Below are 20,019 nucleotides of genomic sequence, written 5' to 3' on the forward strand. Positions count from 1 at the left end.
CACAGAATTGTTACTGAGTGCCAGAGAATTGTTACTCAGGGACAGACAGAATTGTTACTGAGTGCCAGAGAATTGTTACTCAGGGACAGACAGAATTGTTACTGAGTGCCAGAGAATTGTTACTCAGGGACAGACAGAATTGTTACTGAGTGCCAGAGAATTGTTACTCAGGGACAGACAGAATTGTTACTGAGTGCCAGAGAATTGTTACTCGCACAGACACAAAATTGTTACTTGCACAGACACAGAATTGTTACTCGCACAGACACAGAATTGTTACTCAGGGCCACAGAATTCATACTCAGGGACAGACAGAATTGTTACTGAGTGCCAGAGAATTGTTACTCAGGGACAGACAGAATTGTTACTGAGTGCCAGAGAATTGTTACTCAGGGACAGACAGAATTGTTACTGAGTGCCAGAGAATTGTTACTCGCACAGACACAAAATTGTTACTTGCACAGACACAGAATTGTTACTCGCACAGACACAGAATTGTTACTGAGTGCCAGAGAATTGTTACTCAGGGACAGACAGAATTGTTACTGAGTGCCAGAGAATTGTTACTCAGGGACAGACAGAATTGTTACTGAGTGCCAGAGAATTGTTACTCAGGGACAGACAGAATTGTTACTGAGTGCCAGAGAATTGTTACTCGCACAGACACAAAATTGTTACTTGCACAGACACAGAATTGTTACTCGCACAGACACAGAATTGTTACTCAGGGCCACAGAATTCATACTCAGGGACAGACAGAATTGTTACTGAGTGCCAGAGAATTGTTACTCAGGGACAGACAGAATTGTTACTGAGTGCCAGAGAATTGTTACTCGCACAGACACAAAATTGTTACTTGCACAGACACAGAATTGTTACTCGCACAGACACAGAATTGTTACTCAGGGCCACAGAATTCATACTCAGGGACAGACAGAATTGTTACTGAGTGCCAGAGAATTGTTACTCAGGGACAGACAGAATTGTTACTGAGTGCCAGAGAATTGTTACTCGGGGACAGACAGAATTGTTACTGAGTGCCAGAGAATTGTTACTCGCACAGACACAAAATTGTTACTTGCACAGACACAGAATTGTTACTCGCACAGACACAGAATTGTTACTCGCACAGACACAGAATTGTTACTCAGGGCCACAGAATTCATACTCAGGGACAGACAGAATTGTTACTGAGTGCCAGAGAATTGTTACTCAGGGACACCTAATCGTTGAATTAAATAGTATGTCAGACAACATGCAGAGGAGTGGCAGAGGAGGCAATGTTTTAGGAGCGAGCAGACGTGGCAGCAGAGGAAGGGGTCGAGGCAGCAGTATTCGCAGCCAGAGGCCAGTGCTCCCGGTGTCATCCAGCGGTCGTGTCTCCACCGACAACCCTGCCGTCATTGATTGGTTGGCTCGGTCGTCTTCCTCTTCCCAGGTCACCTCTGACACCTACAGCCAACGGTCGGTGGGTACGTCAGACACAACCGTTAGTTGGCATGGCCCGGGAGCAAGCCCACTGAAATCACGTGTCCTCTACCTGCCCCTGTCCTTTGCTGTTCCCTCACCAAGCGAAGTATCGCATGCTGTGGGCTCAGCCCCACTGTACAGTGAGGAAGAGCTAACAGAGGGCGGTCAGGAACGGGGGGAGACATCGGCCTTTTCAGCAGCCAAGCGAACAAGTACTGGCGAGGAGAGTGGCTCGGTAGCCGGTCTAGAGACAGGTCTGTCTCCTGACCCAGACGCAGCCGAGGGGGCTAGTAGTGAGGCGGAGACCCTACTTGATGATGAGGAGGTTGATCGCACTTGGCAGCCTCGTCGTCATCAGGCAATTTCTTCCGCATCATCAGGAGAAGAGGGTGGCAGCTTGGCAGCGAGCAAAACAGTCGGTGGGTTGCCCAGGAGACAGCAGCAGGGTCGCATCAGTGTCAGTGGAGCCAAACGTCCACGGAGTAGAGCACCAGCTCCACTGCAGCCTACCACCACGGCCAGTAGTGGTGCCGGTGCGCACGGAGGAAGTAGCAGTCAGCCAGTGAAGAGTAGCGGGGGCAAAGTTTCCTACTCGGTGGTGTGGCAATTTTTCCTCAAGCCGCCCGAGGAAGTAAACGTAGCCGTATGTCGACTATGTGGCCAGAAATGCAAGCGTGGCCAGGGGGCCCATGTTGGGACTACAGCGTTGCGTCAGCATATGCAGCGTCACCATTCGGTGGCCTGGGAAAACCGTGATAAACATACGGCGGTTCTGCCTGCCCCAGCCCCCGCTCCATCACCCGCTCCGTTACTTGCTCCGTCACCCGACGTCGTCAATCGCCCTCTATCAGCCAGTCAAGGCTCCAACACCTCTGCTGAGGGGAGTTGTCGCTCGTTGGCATCTTCCGCTCGTTCAGATGCTCCTTCTCCTGCTACTCCTCTTCTCGGATTCCGTCAACAGTCTTTCTTGGAATCCGTATCCAAGAGACAACAGTTTGCGAGCACGCACCCGACGGTGCAAAAGCTGAACGTCCTCCTGTCCAAGTTGCTGGTGCTGCAGTCCCTCCCTTTCCAACTGGTGGACTCAGCACCTTTCCGAGAAATGATGGCTTGTGCCGCGCCGCGGTGGAGAGTGCCAAGCCGTCATTTCTTTGCCCAAAAGGCAGTGCCAGCCCTGCATTCACATGTAGAAGAGATGGTGGGCCAGTCTTTGAGCATGTCGGTCTCTGCCAAAGTGCACGGCAGCGCCGACGTGTGGAGCTGTAACTACGGTCAGGGACAGTACATGTCATTTACGGCCCACTGGGTGAACGTGGTGCCGGCACAGCCGCACCAGCAACTTGGACAGGTCACGACGCTTTTGCCTCCACGTTTGCACGTCCTTGGTCCAGCAAGCATGTCCGCCTCTACCACCTCTTTTTCCGCCGTGTCCTCAGCCGCCACCCCCGTGCCAAGTCCCATTACCCGACCGGCATATCACATGTGCAGGGCGCAACGGTGTCACGCTGTGCTGCACCTGGTATGCCTTGGCGAACGTAGTCACACAGGGGAGGAACTGCTGAGTGTAATGAACAGAGAAATCGACAGATGGCTGTCTCCGCGCAAACTAAAAATCGGAACCATGTTGACTGACAACGGAAAGAACATGGTGTCTGCTCTGCGTCAAGGAAGGTTGTGCCATGCGCCATGCATGGCTCACGTGTTCAATCTGGTTGTCAAGCGGTTCCTAAAATCCACCATCCCACTGCAAGACATCCTTAAAATGTCACGTAAACTGTGCATGCATTTCAGCCATTCCTACACCGCAAAGAACACCCTCATTGAGCTGCAGCGGCAGAACGGAATTCCACAGCATCGCCTGATCTGCGACGTTGCAACAAGGTGGAATTCAACCCTACACATGTTAGACCGCCTTTACGAGCAGCGAAAGGCCATCACCGATTTCCTGATGTTACAAGCGGATAAAGGTACTCCCCTGTGTAACTTAGATGTCAGCCATTGGCAGCTCATGCGTGACACCTGCCGCTTGCTCAGGCCCTTTGAGGAGGCCATGCTATTCGTGAGTCGGCAGGACTATGGGATGAACGACGTCATTCCTCTGTTGCACGTCCTGGAACAAATGCTGTTAACAATGGCTGGTCAGGGTGCGGTAGACGTGGCGCACAGATCTCAACGCCACATGACCCCTGTGGGGGCAGGACAGGAAGAAGAGGAGGAGGTAGAGGAGGACATTTGTGCTCAGGAATTATTGAGTGAAATGGGTGGTTTTTCCACTCAGCGGACAGGAGTGGAGGAGCAGGAGCATCTGGTAGAGGAGGAGGAGGAGGAGACAGAGGACCCAGACGCACCGTGGCAGTATGCTGTGGAGATGGAGGCAGGGAGTCCCTCGCATTCCTTGGCACAAATGGCCCATAGCATGCTCGGTTGCTTGCGTAGCGACAGCCGAATAATAACCATCAGACAGAGGGATGACTTTTGGCTGTCCACCTTGTTGGACCCTCGCTACCGGTCCAAAATGGTGGCCTTTTTCACACCTGCTGAGAGGGAGGCCAAAATTACGTACTATAAAAACCACCTATGTAGTCAGTTGGTCTCTGCCTTTGTGCGCCAACGTCCATCCTCAGACACTGTGGGCCCTGTGCGCTCGCGTTCCGCTGGCATGGCAGCAGGGGAGGGGTGGGGTGGTAGGAGCAGTGGCAGCTCCACCAGCAGTGGCTGCCTCAGTCTGCAGTCGATGATGAGTAGCTTTCTTCACCAGCGCAGTGAGGAAACTACTAACCAGCCGCAGCAGCAGCAGCAGCATCAGGTGGACCTGGAGCAGGAGCTCAAACAACAGGCTTGGGCCTACTTGGACAGCACCCTGCCAACCGAGGTAGACAATCCCCTTGACTACTGGGCAACGAAACTTGACCTTTGGCCCCAACTAGCTGAATTTGCCCTTGAAAGGCTGTCATGCCCGGCCAGTAGCGTGGCATCGGAGCGCGTGTTTAGTGCGGCAGGAGGTATTGTAACTCCGCGGAGGACACGACTGTCCACCCAAAGTGTGGAGAGACTCACGTTTGTGAAAATGAATCAGGCGTGGATTAGTCTGGATTTCAAACCACCAGTTCCTGACACAACTGACTAAATCCGCCATGAATCATGCCTCAAACATGTGCCACTTTCAGGTCTCCTCACACTGCTGGTGTGTTTAATTTTTTGACATAGGGTGCTGGCAGATTACGGGCCTCCTATAGCTGCTGCCAGGCCCCTAATCTGCCATAGGCCCCTATATACCGCCTCCTCATGCTGCTGCTAGGTCCAGAGTCTCTCATGGGTCCCTGTACGGCCTCCCATTGCTGCTGTCTCCATCGCCACACTCTGCTGCCATGTGCCACTTTCAGGTCTCTTCACACTGCTGGTGTGTTAAATTTTTTGACATAGGGTGCAGGCAGATTACGGGCCTCACATAGCTGCTGCCAGGCCCCTAATCTGCCATGGGCCCCTATATACCGCCTCCTCATGCTGCTGCCAAGTCTAGAGTCTCTCATGGGTCCCTGTACGGCCTCCCATTGCTGCTGTCTCCATCGCCACACTCTGCTGCCATGTGCCACTTTCAGGTCTCTTCACACTGCTGGTGTGTTAAATTTTTTGACATAGGGTGCAGGCAGATTACGGGCCTCACATAGCTGCTGCCAGGCCCCTAATCTGCCATGGGCCCCTATATACCGCCTCCTCATGCTGCTGCCAAGTCCAGAGTCTCTCATGGGTCCCTGTACGGCCTCCCATTGCTGCTGTCTCCATCGCCACACTCTGCTGCCATGTGCCACTTTCAGGTCTCTTCACACTGCTGGTGTGTTTAATTTTTTGACATAGGGTGCTGGCAGATTACGGGCCTCACATAGCTGCTGCCAGGCCCCTAATCTGCCATGGGCCCCTATATACCGCCTCCTCATGCTGCTGCCAAGTCTAGAGTCTCTCATGGGTCCCTGTACGGCCTCCCATTGCTGCTGTCTCCATCGCCACACTCTGCTGCCATGTGCCACTTTCAGGTCTCTTCACACTGCTGGTGTGTTAAATTTTTTGACATAGGGTGCAGGCAGATTACGGGCCTCACATAGCTGCTGCCAGGCCCCTAATCTGCCATGGGCCCCTATATACCGCCTCCTCATGCTGCTGCCAAGTCCAGAGTCTCTCATGGGTCCCTGTACGGCCTCCCATTGCTGCTGTCTCCATCGCCACACTCTGCTGCCATGTGCCACTTTCAGGTCTCTTCACACTGCTGGTGTGTTTAATTTTTTGACATAGGGTGCTGCAAGATAACGGGCCTCACATAGCTGCTGCCAGGCCCCTAATCTGCCATGGGCCCCTATATACCGCCTCCTCATGCTGCTGCCAAGTCCAGAGTCTCTCATGGGTCCCTGTACGGCCTCCCATTGCTGCTGTCTCCATCGCCACACTCTGCTGCCATGTGCCACTTTCAGGTCTCTTCACACTGCTGGTGTGTTAAATTTTTTGACATAGGGTGCAGGCAGATTACGGGCCTCACATAGCTGCTGCCAGGCCCCTAATCTGCCATGGGCCCCTATATACCGCCTCCTCATGCTGCTGCCAAGTCTAGAGTCTCTCATGGGTCCCTGTACGGCCTCCCATTGCTGCTGTCTCCATCGCCACACTCTGCTGCCATGTGCCACTTTCAGGTCTCTTCACACTGCTGGTGTGTTAAATTTTTTGACATAGGGTGCAGGCAGATTACGGGCCTCACATAGCTGCTGCCAGGCCCCTAATCTGCCATGGGCCCCTATATACCGCCTCCTCATGCTGCTGCCAAGTCTAGAGTCTCTCATGGGTCCCTGTACGGCCTCCCATTGCTGCTGTCTCCATCGCCACACTCTGCTGCCATGTGCCACTTTCAGGTCTCTTCACACTGCTGGTGTGTTAAATTTTTTGACATAGGGTGCAGGCAGATTACGGGCCTCACATAGCTGCTGCCAGGCCCCTAATCTGCCATGGGCCCCTATAAACCGCCTCCTCATGCTGCTGCCAAGTCTAGAGTCTCTCATGGGTCCCTGTACGGCCTCCCATTGCTGCTGTCTCCATCGCCACACTCTGCTGCCATGTGCCACTTTCAGGTCTCTTCACACTGCTGGTGTGTTAAATTTTTTGACATAGGGTGCAGGCAGATTACGGGCCTCACATAGCTGCTGCCAGGCCCCTAATCTGCCATGGGCCCCTATAAACCGCCTCCTCATGCTGCTGCCAAGTCTAGAGTCTCTCATGGGTCCCTGTACGGCCTCCCATTGCTGCTGTCTCCATCGCCACACTCTGCTGCCATGTGCCACTTTCAGGTCTCTTCACACTGCTGGTGTGTTAAATTTTTTGACATAGGGTGCAGGCAGATTACGGGCCTCACATAGCTGCTGCCAGGCCCCTAATCTGCCATGGGCCCCTATATACCGCCTCCTCATGCTGCTGCCAAGTCTAGAGTCTCTCATGGGTCCCTGTACGGCCTCCCATTGCTGCTGTCTCCATCGCCACACTCTGCTGCCATGTGCCACTTTCAGGTCTCTTCACACTGCTGGTGTGTTAAATTTTTTGACATAGGGTGCAGGCAGATTACGGGCCTCACATAGCTGCTGCCAGGCCCCTAATCTGCCATGGGCCCCTATAAACCGCCTCCTCATGCTGCTGCCAAGTCTAGAGTCTCTCATGGGTCCCTGTACGGCCTCCCATTGCTGCTGTCTCCATCGCCACACTCTGCTGCCATGTGCCACTTTCAGGTCTCTTCACACTGCTGGTGTGTTTAATTTTTTGACATAGGGTGCTGCAAGATAACGGGCCTCACATAGCTGCTGCCAGGCCCCTAATCTGCCATGGGCCCCTATATACCGCCTCCTCATGCTGCTGCCAAGTCCAGAGTCTCTCATGGGTCCCTGTACGGCCTCCCATTGCTGCTGTCTCCATCGCCACACTCTGCTGCCATGTGCCACTTTCAGGTCTCCTTCACACTGCTGGTGTGTTAAATTTTTTGACATAGGGTGCAGGCAGATTACGGGCCTCACATAGCTGCTGCCAGGCCCCTAATCTGCCATGGGCCCCTATATACCGCCTCCTCATGCTGCTGCCAAGTCTAGAGTCTCTCATGGGTCCCTGTACGGCCTCCCATTGCTGCTGTCTCCATCGCCACACTCTGCTGCCATGTGCCACTTTCAGGTCTCTTCACACTGCTGGTGTGTTAAATTTTTTGACATAGGGTGCAGGCAGATTACGGGCCTCACATAGCTGCTGCCAGGCCCCTAATCTGCCATGGGCCCCTATAAACCGCCTCCTCATGCTGCTGCCAAGTCTAGAGTCTCTCATGGGTCCCTGTACGGCCTCCCATTGCTGCTGTCTCCATCGCCACACTCTGCTGCCATGTGCCACTTTCAGGTCTCTTCACACTGCTGGTGTGTTTAATTTTTTGACATAGGGTGCTGCAAGATAACGGGCCTCACATAGCTGCTCCCAGGCCCCTAATCAGCCATGGGCCCCTATATACCGCCTCCTCATGCTGCTGCCAAGTCCAGAGTCTCTCATGGGTCCCTGTACGGCCTCCCATTGCTGCTGTCTCCATCGCCACACTCTGCTGCCATGTGCCACTTTCAGGTCTCTTCACACTGCTGGTGTGTTAAATTTTTTGACATAGGGTGCAGGCAGATTACGGGCCTCACATAGCTGCTGCCAGGCCCCTAATCTGCCATGGGCCCCTATATACCGCCTCCTCATGCTGCTGCCAAATCTAGAGTCTGTCATGGGTCCCTGTACGGCCTCCCATTGCTGCTGTCTCCATCGCCACACTCTGCCATGTGCCACTTTCAGGTCTCTTCACACTGCTGGTGTGTTTAATTTTTTGACATAGGGTGCAGGCAGATTACGGGCCTCACATAGCTGCTGCCAGGCCCCTAATCTGCCATGGGCCCCTATATACCGCCTCCTCATGCTGCTGCCAAGTCCAGAGTCTCTCATGGGTCCCTGTACGGCCTCCCATTGCTGCTGTCTCCATCGCCACACTCTGCTGCCATGTGCCACTTTCAGGTCTCTTCACACTGCTGGTGTGTTTAATTTTTTGACATAGGGTGCAGGCAGATTACGGGCCTCACATAGCTGCTGCCAGGCCCCTAATCTGCCATGGGCCCCTATATACCGCCTCCTCATGCTGCTGCCAAGTCCAGAGTCTCTCATGGGTCCCTGTACGGCCTCCCATTGCTGCTGTCTCCATCGCCACACTCTGCTGCCATGTGCCACTTTCAGGTCTCCTTCACACTGCTGGTGTGTTAAATTTTTTGACATAGGGTGCAGGCAGATTACGGGCCTCACATAGCTGCTGCCAGGCCCCTAATCTGCCATGGGCCCCTATAAACCGCCTCCTCATGCTGCTGCCAAGTCTAGAGTCTCTCATGGGTCCCTGTACGGCCTCCCATTGCTGCTGTCTCCATCGCCACACTCTGCTGCCATGTGCCACTTTCAGGTCTCTTCACACTGCTGGTGTGTTAAATTTTTTGACATAGGGTGCAGGCAGATTACGGGCCTCACATAGCTGCTGCCAGGCCCCTAATCTGCCATGGGCCCCTATATACCGCCTCCTCATGCTGCTGCCAAGTCTAGAGTCTCTCATGGGTCCCTGTACGGCCTCCCATTGCTGCTGTCTCCATCGCCACACTCTGCTGCCATGTGCCACTTTCAGGTCTCTTCACACTGCTGGTGTGTTAAATTTTTTGACATAGGGTGCTGGCAGATTACGGGCCTCCCATTGCTGCTGCCAGACATGTAATCTGCCATGGGCCCCCGTACCGACTCCTCATGCTGTGACGTTGCAACAAGGTGTAATTCAACCCTACATATGTTAGACCGCCTTTACGAACAGCTAAAGGCCATCACAGATTTCCTGATGTTAAAAGCGGATAAAGGTACTCCCTGTGTAACTTAGATGTCAGCCATTGTCAGCTCATGTGTGACACCTGCGCTTGCTCAGGCCCTTTGAGGAGGCCACGCTATTCGTGAGTCGGCAGGACTATGGGATGAATGAGGTCAAATCGGCCATGGGCCCCCGTACCGCCTGTTCACGCTGATGCTGGTCCCACAGTGTGACCTGGGTCCCTGTACGGCCTCCCATTGCTTCCACTCTGCCATGTACCTCTTTGAAATCTCCTCACACTCCTGCGGTTGTCCATTTTGTCATAGGTTGCTGGCAGATTAGCGGCCTTCCATAGGTGCCGCCAGGCCCCATATCGACCATGGGCCCCCGTACCTCCTGGTCACGCTGCTGCTGAGCCCACAGTGTGACCTGGGTCCCTGTACGGCCTCCCATTGCTTCCACTCTGCCATGTGCCACTTTGAAATCTCCTCACACTCCTGCGGTTGTCCATTTTGTCATAGGTTGCTGGCAGATTACAGGCCTTCCATAGGTGCCACCAAGCCCCATATCGGCCATGGGCCCCCGTACCGCCTGGTCACGCTGCTGCTGGGCCCACAGTGTGACCTGGGTCCCTGTACCGCCTCCCATTGCTCCCACTCTGCCATGTGCCACTTTCAGGTCTCCTCACGCTCCTGCTGGTTTCCATTTTGTCATAGGTTGCTGTATGGCCTCCCATTGCTGCTGCCTCCACCGCCACACTGTGGCTCCAAACACTGGTTTTGGCCCCGTGACTGGCCAAAGGAGTGAAGTGTGCAGTGATTCTAAGATCGACGGCACTCATCTGCATGTCATACTGACAGACAGTATTATTTCTCTTCCCCAGCAGACTCCAAGGGCATTTAAATTAAAGGTACAGTGTTCTGCACTAATATTAAGTCTCTCTGAAGCCTAGAAACACCCTTTTTTAAGTTAAATTCACAGCGAATTTATTCGACTCGAATCGAATATTGTCCACGAATTCGCCGAATCAGTCGAATCGAATTTTTCATTTCTTCGCTCATCTCTAGTTATAATGGATCTACTGAAAAGTCCAAAACTTCAAAAAGTCCATCAATAAAGTCCAAAGGGTAGGGGGAGGGAGGAGGGGAGAGAGGGGGGAACAAGCTGTGCGTTTTCCCAAATGTAATGGACAAAGAACAGTAGCGTCAGTGGAAGGGGCGGACTGACAACTCATGGGGCCCCCGGGCAATAGGGGATCATGGGGCCCCTGTGTCCTTGCCCAAACTCAAAAAAGCCTATGAAAAAGGTACCAGGGGCATCTCATGGGGCCCCCTACTGACCCCGGGCCCTCAGGCAGTGCCCGAGTTTCCAAATGGTCAGTCCGCCCCTGGTCAGTGGCAGCACCCTCAGAGTAAAGCTGGACTCTGTAAGCAAAGAGAGAGAAGAGAGGGCGCCGGACTAAGTGCAGCATTAATAGTAGCAATTTATTGGCATAAAAGACAATTGGCAACTCACAGGAAGTATGAAAGGTTAAGGCATGTCACCTGTGATGCGGTCCGAAGCAATCCCGGGAGCCGGGGGAGGACAGGGGGAGTCCAAGCGTCAGACTGGTGGCTGGAACGAATATCCTGGAGCGGCCGGCACTTTTTTACAGAAACGCAGTACAGTCCATTTAACATGATTTCCTATGGGACACGTACACATCTCCACGTTTTCACCCGGTGCTTTTTTTTGGAAAGGGTCAGGGACTTTTTTGAAAGCAAAAAGTTGCGCTTTTGGTTCTATAGACTTCAAAGGAAATGCTGCAGAAAAGCAAGTTGTGCGTTTTTGCTTTGTTTTGGTCAGGGGCGGACTGACAACTCATGGGGCCCACGGGCAATAGGGGATCATGGGGCCCCTGTGTCCTTGCCCACACTCAAAGCACACCCAAAAAAGCCTATAAAAAAGGTACCGGGGCATTTCATGGGGCCCCCTACTGACCCTGGGCCCTCGGGCAGTGCCCGAGTGCTTGAATGGTCAGTCCGCCCCTGGTTTTGCTACGTTTTGCAGCCTGTTGTACTTTTCTGCAATGGGAACTCACTGAAAGTGCAAGCACTGATGTGAACTATGACATTGACAACCATACAACCCACTTTCTGCGCAGAATAAAAGCAACGCATGTAGTGTGAACCGGCCCTAACCCTAGATTCACACCTAAGTGTTTTTCTCAGTTTTGCGATTTGCAGAAATGCAGTACCATACCAGGGGTGGACTGACAACTCATGGAGCCCCCGGGCAATTGGGGTTTATGGGGCCCCTGTGTCCTTGCCCACACTCAAAGCACACCCAAAAAAGCCTATAAAAGGTACCAGGGGCATTTTATGGGGCCCCCTAGTGACCCTGGGCCCTCTGGCAGTGCCTGAGTGCTCGAATGGTCAGTCCGCCCCTGTGCAGTACAGTCCATTTAACATGATTTCCTATGGGACAGGTTCACATCTCTCCATTTTCACCTGGTGCGCTTTTTGGAAAGGGCCACTTTTTTTTTAATACAAAAAGTTGCGGTTTTATTATTATTATTATTATTATTATTATTATTATTATAATCCAGGATTTATATAGCGGCGACAGTTTGCTCAGAGCTTTACAATATAACGGGAGACAATACAGCAACAATACAGTGCAATACAAGAGGGATAGGAGGGCCCTGCTCCTCAGAGCTTACAATCTAGGACGTTTTGGTTCTATAGACTTCAATGGTAACACTGCAGAAAAGCATGCGTGTTGCGTTTTTTGCCATGTTTTTGATGCGTCTTGTGTTTTAAAACTGCCTAGCAACAAGAAAAATTAAAAAAATTAAAAAACAAAAATGCCACAAAAACGCAGGTGCAAAAAACGCAACGCAAAACGCAGTGCAGAAACGGGTCAAACGCAAACTGCATAGGAGTGAGCCTAGCCTAACAGCCTATGTGCCTGTTTTAGATATTGCAGGAAAGTTTGGCTTTCAATTGTACACTTTATATTTATTTTACATTTTGCTCGTCTCTACAGGTAATAAATAACCTGGGTCCACTGGAATTGGTCCTGAACACAGCGAGCCACCATAGAGTCCACCATGGTAAGCTTCTCATTTTCATCCATATTTCAAGCTGAAGCCCAGGCATTAAAACTTTCATTTAACAGGTTCCCACCCGGCCTATAACCAGATGGCGGCCTGCAAAACACCTCGTCCCTCCGGGTGGACGTCATATGGTGTCCTTTCGGGCATGTGCAGTTTACATGCCTGCAGAGCCGCGGCTGTGTAGCTTGGACACGGCCAATGACAGATCTGAGTACTGGCCCCGTTGCCGGTACCATGTGACCTTCTTTGACCTTCTGTGATCAATCACAGCAGGTCACATGACATGGATGGCTTCCTTTCATGCCATCTATTGTATACTAGTGTGTCTAGCTGTGAATGGTCACAGAGATCACATGCACAAGCTGGGCCAATCACAGCCCAGCTGTGTCATGTGATTAGCCGTGGCCAAATCACAGATAAGCACAAAAAAAAAACCCTGAATCAGGGGCGGACTGACAACTCATGGGGCCCCTGGGCAATAGGGGATCATGGGGCCCCTGTGTCCTTGCCCAAACTCAAAAAAGCCTATGAAAAAGGTACCAGGGGCATCTCATGGGGCCCCCTACTGACCCCGGGTCCTCGGGCAGTGCCCGAGTTTCCAAATGGTCAGTCTGCCCCTGCCCTGAATGAATCGATGTCTTTCAGGTAAATGCTTGCTTATAGCAAAGTAATTCTTTGCTATAAGCAAATTGTGTAAAAAAAAAAAATACTGATCACTTCCCCAAAGTAGTACAATGTTACTATGGTAGTGAAATATGAAAAAAAAATCTTAAAGAAAAAAAAATGTAATAAACATTAAAACTAATAAAAAAATAAAAAATAATTTTATTTTTTTTTTCATACTGTCACCAGTCTGTGTCCCTGATCACCGCCATGCCAGTTATATGATGACGCTGTACTGCACTGGTGACAGTATGTAAAAAAAAAAAATAGTGAAAATAATTTTTTGCATTTTTTCATTTTCCGAAAAATTATGACAAAAAAAATACAACTTCAAAAAACTCGCCATGCCTCTTATGAAGTACGTCGGACTGTCTACTTTGCAAAAAGGGGTCATTTGGGGGATATCTGTACTGTCCTGACATTTGGGGGGATATCTGTACCTTCCTGACATTTGGGGATATCTGTACTGTCCTGACATTCTTGGACCTCAAGAAATTAGATTGGCCGTCAGTACTTCAGGATTGATCAATATTCAGATCTATACCATAGTTTGTGAACTCTATAACTTTCCTACAAACTAAAAAATACATCCTAATTTGGGTTACTTTCACCAAAGACATGTAGCAGAATACATCTCGGCCTAAATTTATGAAGAACAATTATTTATTTGCAAACTTTTATAACAGAAACAAAAACTTGTTTTTTTTCAACATTTTCAGCATTTTTTTGTTAATTTAGCAAAAAATAAAAACCCGAATGGTGATTAAATACCACCAAAAAAAGCTCTATTTGTGTGAAGAAAATTATAAAATTTTAGTTTGGGTACAATGTTGTATGACCGCGCAATTGTCATTCAAAGTGTGAGAGCGCTGAAACCTGAAACCTGGCCTGGGCAGGAAGGTGTAAAAGTGCCCGGTATGGAAGGGGTTAAATACTGTATATCCTTAAAGCGGAGTTCCACCTGAAAAAAATAAATAAAAGTCAGCAGCTACAAAATCTGTAGCTGCTGACTTTTAAAATACAGCCACTTACCTGTCCCTCGATCCAGCGGTGTCTTCACCATGGTTGGTTTCTCCGGCCATCTTCTCTCCCCGGCGCCGGCACCTTTAGTGTGGCAGCTTGCGCCCACTGCACATGTGCGAGAAGCGCTGCACTTTGTAAATGGCCCCGTAGTCTTCTGGGACCTGTCACGTGTCCCAGAAGACTACGGGGAGGGAGGGGGGAGGACAACTTAAGTTTCCGATCACCTAGGTGATCGCAGTGGAAGTGGGAGTGGGTACCTGTCAAATTCGAGTATCCGTTCCTACCCCCGCTCCCCAAAGGTGCCAATCCTAATGGGGAGCGGGGGACAAAGCATTAAAGCGGAACTTCCCATTTTGGGTGGAGTTCCACTTTAAGTAGCCACAAAAGATATGAACCCACTTTGAGTGCACCATATGCTTTTGCAAAATCAAAAGTAATCTTGTAAAAGTAGTGCTGATGTCATCACTGTGCTGTACATAGCCTGCACACAGCAGTGGTGTTGCTATGGGGGGGCAGAGGGGTGACACCATCTGGCCTATGACTGGAACACAGAGGAGGGGCAGTGACCTCTGAGGAGGGAGGACATAAATGGTCAGTTCTCTGTCCGCCCCGCCTCCGCTCACCCCATTGCAGGACAAGCTCGGCTCACTCCTGCTCCTGACGTAGTGACGTCATCATGTGGCGTGCACTTCTCGGTTGTCCTGGTGACGGGCGGTTTTATACTAGACGAAGATAGATGGAGTGATGAGGAGAGGTGGAGGAGGGGAGGTGAGAGACCCTCCTGGGAAGGGTAGGGGCAGGGAAATTATATGCAATGTGAGATTGTGCGGTGTGGGAGAATTGAAGGGGGGGGGGCATGTGATCAGCACAGAGCCAATCAGCACTAACCAGACAGAGGTCAGGGGTTTCACATCCTCCTAGAGCTGAAAGAAAGCTCCTCCCAGGAGCATCCCTAGGGTTGGTGTCACCCAGTGCAGTAACACTTGGTGTCACCCCTCCGATGATCCCCGCAGGATGGCTCGGATCTGCGGATTGAGCATAATGGATCGGAGTCCGATCCATTATGCTCCCAAATCCGCAGATCCGATCCATCCTGCGGAGATCATCGGCTTGCAACCTATACGGGGTTAACTGATCTCTCCACGAGCTCCATGAAAAGGTACGTTTTAAAGCAAGCCGACGATCCCCACAAGATGGATCAGATCTGTGGATTGGGGAGCATAATGGATCGGACTCCAATCCATTATGCTCAGTTTGCAGATCCGATCCATCCTGCGGGGATTGTCGACTTGCTTTAAAACGTATCTTTTCGTGGAGCTGGTCCGGTGTCAACCCGTGCGATAGGTGTCACCCTGTGCGGCGCGCACCCCCCGCACCTGCCTAGGGACGCCCCTGACTCCTCCTAGAAGCTTTACCAGTGCTCTCCTGAAGTCACAAGATTGCTCTAACTGCTGATGAGAAAAGGTATTTAGCAGTTTATATTTACTAAAATAATTGCATTTCCATGTTCTGTTTACTGTGGAGACCAGATATAGTGAATGCTGGGTCCGTGGAGACCAGATATAGTGAATGCAGGGTCCGGGGAGACCAGATATAATGAATGCAGGGTCCGGGGAGACCAGATATATTGAATGCAGGGTCCAGGGAAACCAGATATAGTGAATGCAGGGTCCGGGGAGACCAGATATAGTGAATGCAGGGTCCGGGGAGACCAGATATATTGAATGCAGGGTCCGGGGAGACCAGATATAGTGAATGCAGGGTCCGGAGAGACCAGATATAATGAATGCAGGGTCCAGGGAGAGCGGATATAGTGAATGCAGAGTCCAGGGAGACCAGATATAGAGAATGCAGGGTCCGGGCAGACCAGATATAGTGAATTCAGGGTCCGGGGAGACCAGATATAGTGAATGCAGGGTCTGGGGAGACCAGATATAGTGAATGCAGAGTCCGGGGAGACCAGATATAGTGAATGCAGAGTCCGGGGAGACCGGATATAGTGAATGCAGGGTCCGGGGAGACCGGATATAGTGAATTCAGGGTCCGGGGAGACCAGATATAGTGAATGCAGGGTCTGGGGAGACCAGATATAGTGAATGCAGAGTCCGGGGAGACCAGATATAGTGAATGCAGAGTCCGGGGAGACCAGATATAGTGAATGCAGGGTCCGGGGAGAGCAGATATAGTGAATGCAGGGACCGTGGAGAGTGGATATAGTGAATGTCGGGTCCAAGGAGAGCGGATATAGTGAATGCAGGGTCCTGGGAGACCAGATATAGTGAATGCAGGGTCCAGGGAGACCAGATATAGTGAATGCAGGGTCAGGGGAGACCAGATATAGTGAATGCAGGGTCCGGGGAGACCAGATATAGTGAATGCAGGGTCCGGGGAGACCAGATATAGTGAATGCAGGGTCTGGGGAGAGCGGATATAGTGAATGCAGGATCCGGGGAGACCAGATATAGTGAATGCAGGGTCCGGGGAGACCAGATATAGTGAATGCAGGGTCAGGGGAGACCAGATATAGTGAATGCGGGGTCTGGGGAGACTAGATATAGTGAATGCAGGGTCCGGGGAGAGCGGATATAGTGAATGCAGGGTCCGGGGAGACTAGATATAGTGAATGCAGGGTTCGTGGAGAGCGGATATAATGAATGCAGGGTCTGGGGAGACCGGATATAGTGAATGCAGGGTCCGGGGAGATCAGATATAGTGAATGCAGGGTCCGGGGAGACCGGATATAGTGAATGCAGGGTCCGGGGAGAGCAGATATAGTGAATGCAGGGTCCGGGGAGATCAGATATAGTGAATGCAGGGTCCGGGGAGACCAGATACAGTGAATGCAGGGTCCGGGGAGACCAGATACAGTGAATGCAGGGTCCCAGGAGACCAGATATAGTGAATGCAGGGTCCGGGGAGACCGGATATAGTGAATGCAGGGACCGAGGAGACCAGATATAGTGAATGCAGGGACCGAGGAGACCAGATATAGTGAATGCAGGGTCCGGGGGTTTAGGAACACTAAATTAAATTTGGACAGTGTAGGAAATAAAAATGAAGATTCTTCCACCAGGTCTTTCTTTCTGCCTGTGGCACTGCTAGGAAAGTTTTTTCCTTACTTGGGTGTCACCAGAATGGAAATCGATAAAAAACATTGCCGATTCCAACCCTTCCACAATAAAAAAAAATCGTTTTTTGTCTGTATCTCCATTGGAAAGATTTTCTATCACTTCCTATCCTGAACGAAAGCCCCCCCCCCCCCCACTGGGGCGCACATGACAGTAAAAGCCCGACAGAGGTCCCAACCTTTCACCCAGTCGGGTTCCTACATTTTGTTGCATACATGGCACAAATTTGATAGATTGGTCCAGATTTTTTTTTATCATTACACACTGCTGGTCTCCTATACTCCAGAAGAAAGTAACAGAAAGCTGCACAGGCAACACAAAGCCTTGCCTGGGACCTAAACCTCTACATTTAAGCCCAGTTGTAGGTGAAATGCGTCAGTGGGGGGGGGGGAGGGGATGTCACAAAAGGAACCTTGTGTTGCTTGTCTGGAGCAACAACGCCTCACCTATGGTGTTCCACTGGCTTCTTTCCTTTTGGATGGATACTTTGGGGTGAGGCTGAACCCCCTGCCAGGATTTGGCACTTGTCTTTCTACGGAGGTGATCCAGTATACGGGTCTTAGCAGCGGTGGACAATTCTTTCACTGTTCAGTCCCAATTATATGTATTTTTTCTGTGTTACTTTGAACTGTATCAGTCTGTTTTTGTTTGATGTATGCATTCATGTAGTGGCAGTTTAGAGCCACCTCAACTTTTTATTATGTGATTTGGTATCTCCCTCTGTCCTCTCCTCCCTTTTAATGCTAGTTAGTTCAGTCCTAGCTAGACCCTCCCTGTTTCCTTCATGTTCCCTCTGTTAGTGTTAGTACTTCACAGAGACAGGTCTTAGGAAAGGCATTGACTTCTTACACTTCAAAGACTGAAAAAACATCCTCTGTACTGCAATTATCTGAAGTAGAAACACATTATGTGGCCTACTGAAGAGTTAAGCTGCCTGTGGATTGTGCCAAGTCACCAGGTGACAATACTATCTGGACAGGCGGGGTCTAAGGAGATATGTCAATGTATAAAATGACATTGGAAATAGAAAATTTGCTAACCCATACTCCAGGTTAGATTTCATGATTCCATTGGATGACCCTTACTATCATAAACTGATGAACTTTCTGTCTATACTCATTTTTGCAGGCAGAAATCCCTATTGTATCGATTCAAACTACGGTGGGACACTCATCATATGGGACAGGATGTTCGGTAAGTGTTCAGGAAATCACTAAATCTGGTATATGCAGTGGGCAATGGGACAAGATATTGGGGAGACACTGTAGAGTTCCCCTTTCAGAAAATTAGATGTCTGTATCACCTGGTGATGGGTGGGTTTCCCTTGCAGCTAAGTTCCGGACTCCCCTGAGAGTGGGACAGCGGGAGTCAGGCCCAAAGTTGCACAGGTCACTTGTAGGAGTGCTGGTTGGTGGTCCACTCAGAAGCACAGCTGGTGCACGGAGATAGGTCTGCAGGCAGGAGGCGCCTGTGCGTTGTATGTAAGCCCTTCCGGGATTTAGATGTTTACTGGGTAGTCGGTTCAAGCCAAGGTCAGGTACCAGGTGGGAATCAGAGCAGACATAGTCAGATGGGATAGCCGAGGTCATACACAGAGGAGCGAGAGAGAGAGTATCCGTAAGCCAAGCCAAGGTCAGATCAGGGGTAACGCAGCGTAGACAGGTCCAGGAGCAAGCTGAGTCGGTAACAGGAAATCAAAGGTCAGAATCACAGGAACCAGGAACAGGGCTCGGGGAGCTAGAGATCATCCAGCAACTTGAGGAAGTGATGAGCCTCCTTATAAAGGCCGTCTGGCACCAGACTGAGGCTGATGTGTACTTCTGCGGCCATGCAGAGTACTGGCAGAAAAGCCAGATCTTCCAGAACTTCTGCCGTGGACAGGACCCTGACAGTCTGGAAATTATGCTGACCAGAAGGCTTCAATATTTTCAAATAATGGATCAGAATATATTACTTTCATCCAACTTTGTTAAGAACATGCGCGTTCCAGGTCAGTGACTTTGGATATATTAAAGTCAGAGAACTAATATGCTCAAAAGGAGATCAGCGGGGGCATCCTTTGTATTTTTCTCAGTATACTTTCCCTTTAAATGCCAATCTTAATAAATGGTTACAGAGCCCACCTTGGAAACAGGAGTCACACTCTTCACCTTGATAAAGCACCTTTTGAGTGTGAAATGGTCACCTGGATAGTGAGGGGAACCAGGGCCACCAATAAGGGAGTGCAGCCTACCCTCCTGTACTAAGTCTGGACCCCATCAGTTCAGTAGGGGGTCCAGGGGCAGAGAGGACCCCTTAAAGGCTAGGTTCACTTTTTTTTCTTTTTCTAAATTTCAGCTCCCATATGTATCAATATACCAATAATGTACCGCTGTTGCAGAAAAATAAAAGCTTTCTTTGATTTTTAGAACAAGGTCTTACCTTAGTCTCTGGTGTGTTCCATAGAAAACTTCATGACTTCCTGGTATGTAGATTTGGGACGTGAAAGCCAGTAAGACACAGGAAGCAGTTCAGGATGCTGTGGATGCCGTGCTAACATAGCAGCTGTGGCAGCCTACATTGACAAGCCAGGCAAATGCACTCCTGGAGGGATGCGGGGAATGCCATACAAACATGATTGATAGCTGCAGAGTGTGTGTGCTCCTGAGGTCAGCTGGTGATCTGCTTCCTGTGTCTTACTGGCTTTCATGTCCCAAATGTACATACCAGGAAGTCATGAAGTTTTTTATGAAACACACCAGAGCTAAGGTAAGGCCTTGTTCTAG

The 20,019-nt window shown here is 50.6% G+C and overlaps 1 protein-coding gene across 1 annotated transcript in view; it reads left to right on the plus strand.

Annotated features, from left to right (window-relative positions):
• The window catches only part of AGMO (alkylglycerol monooxygenase), a 299,706-nt gene that overhangs the window by 131,365 nt on the left and 148,322 nt on the right, over nucleotides 1-20,019 (plus strand). Inside the window, exons 6-7 of the mRNA XM_089654571.1 lie at nucleotides 12,371-12,437; nucleotides 18,383-18,448. Coding sequence (XP_089510697.1) covers nucleotides 12,371-12,437; nucleotides 18,383-18,448 — 133 coding nt within the window. The remainder of the gene's footprint in view (nucleotides 1-12,370; nucleotides 12,438-18,382; nucleotides 18,449-20,019) is intronic.

Source organism: Staurois parvus, unplaced genomic scaffold (genome assembly GCF_062004578.1).
Source record: "Staurois parvus isolate SC_StPar_1 unplaced genomic scaffold, SC_StPar_1.0 ptg000779l, whole genome shotgun sequence".
In the NCBI taxonomy this organism is placed as follows: domain Eukaryota; kingdom Metazoa; phylum Chordata; class Amphibia; order Anura; family Ranidae; genus Staurois; species Staurois parvus.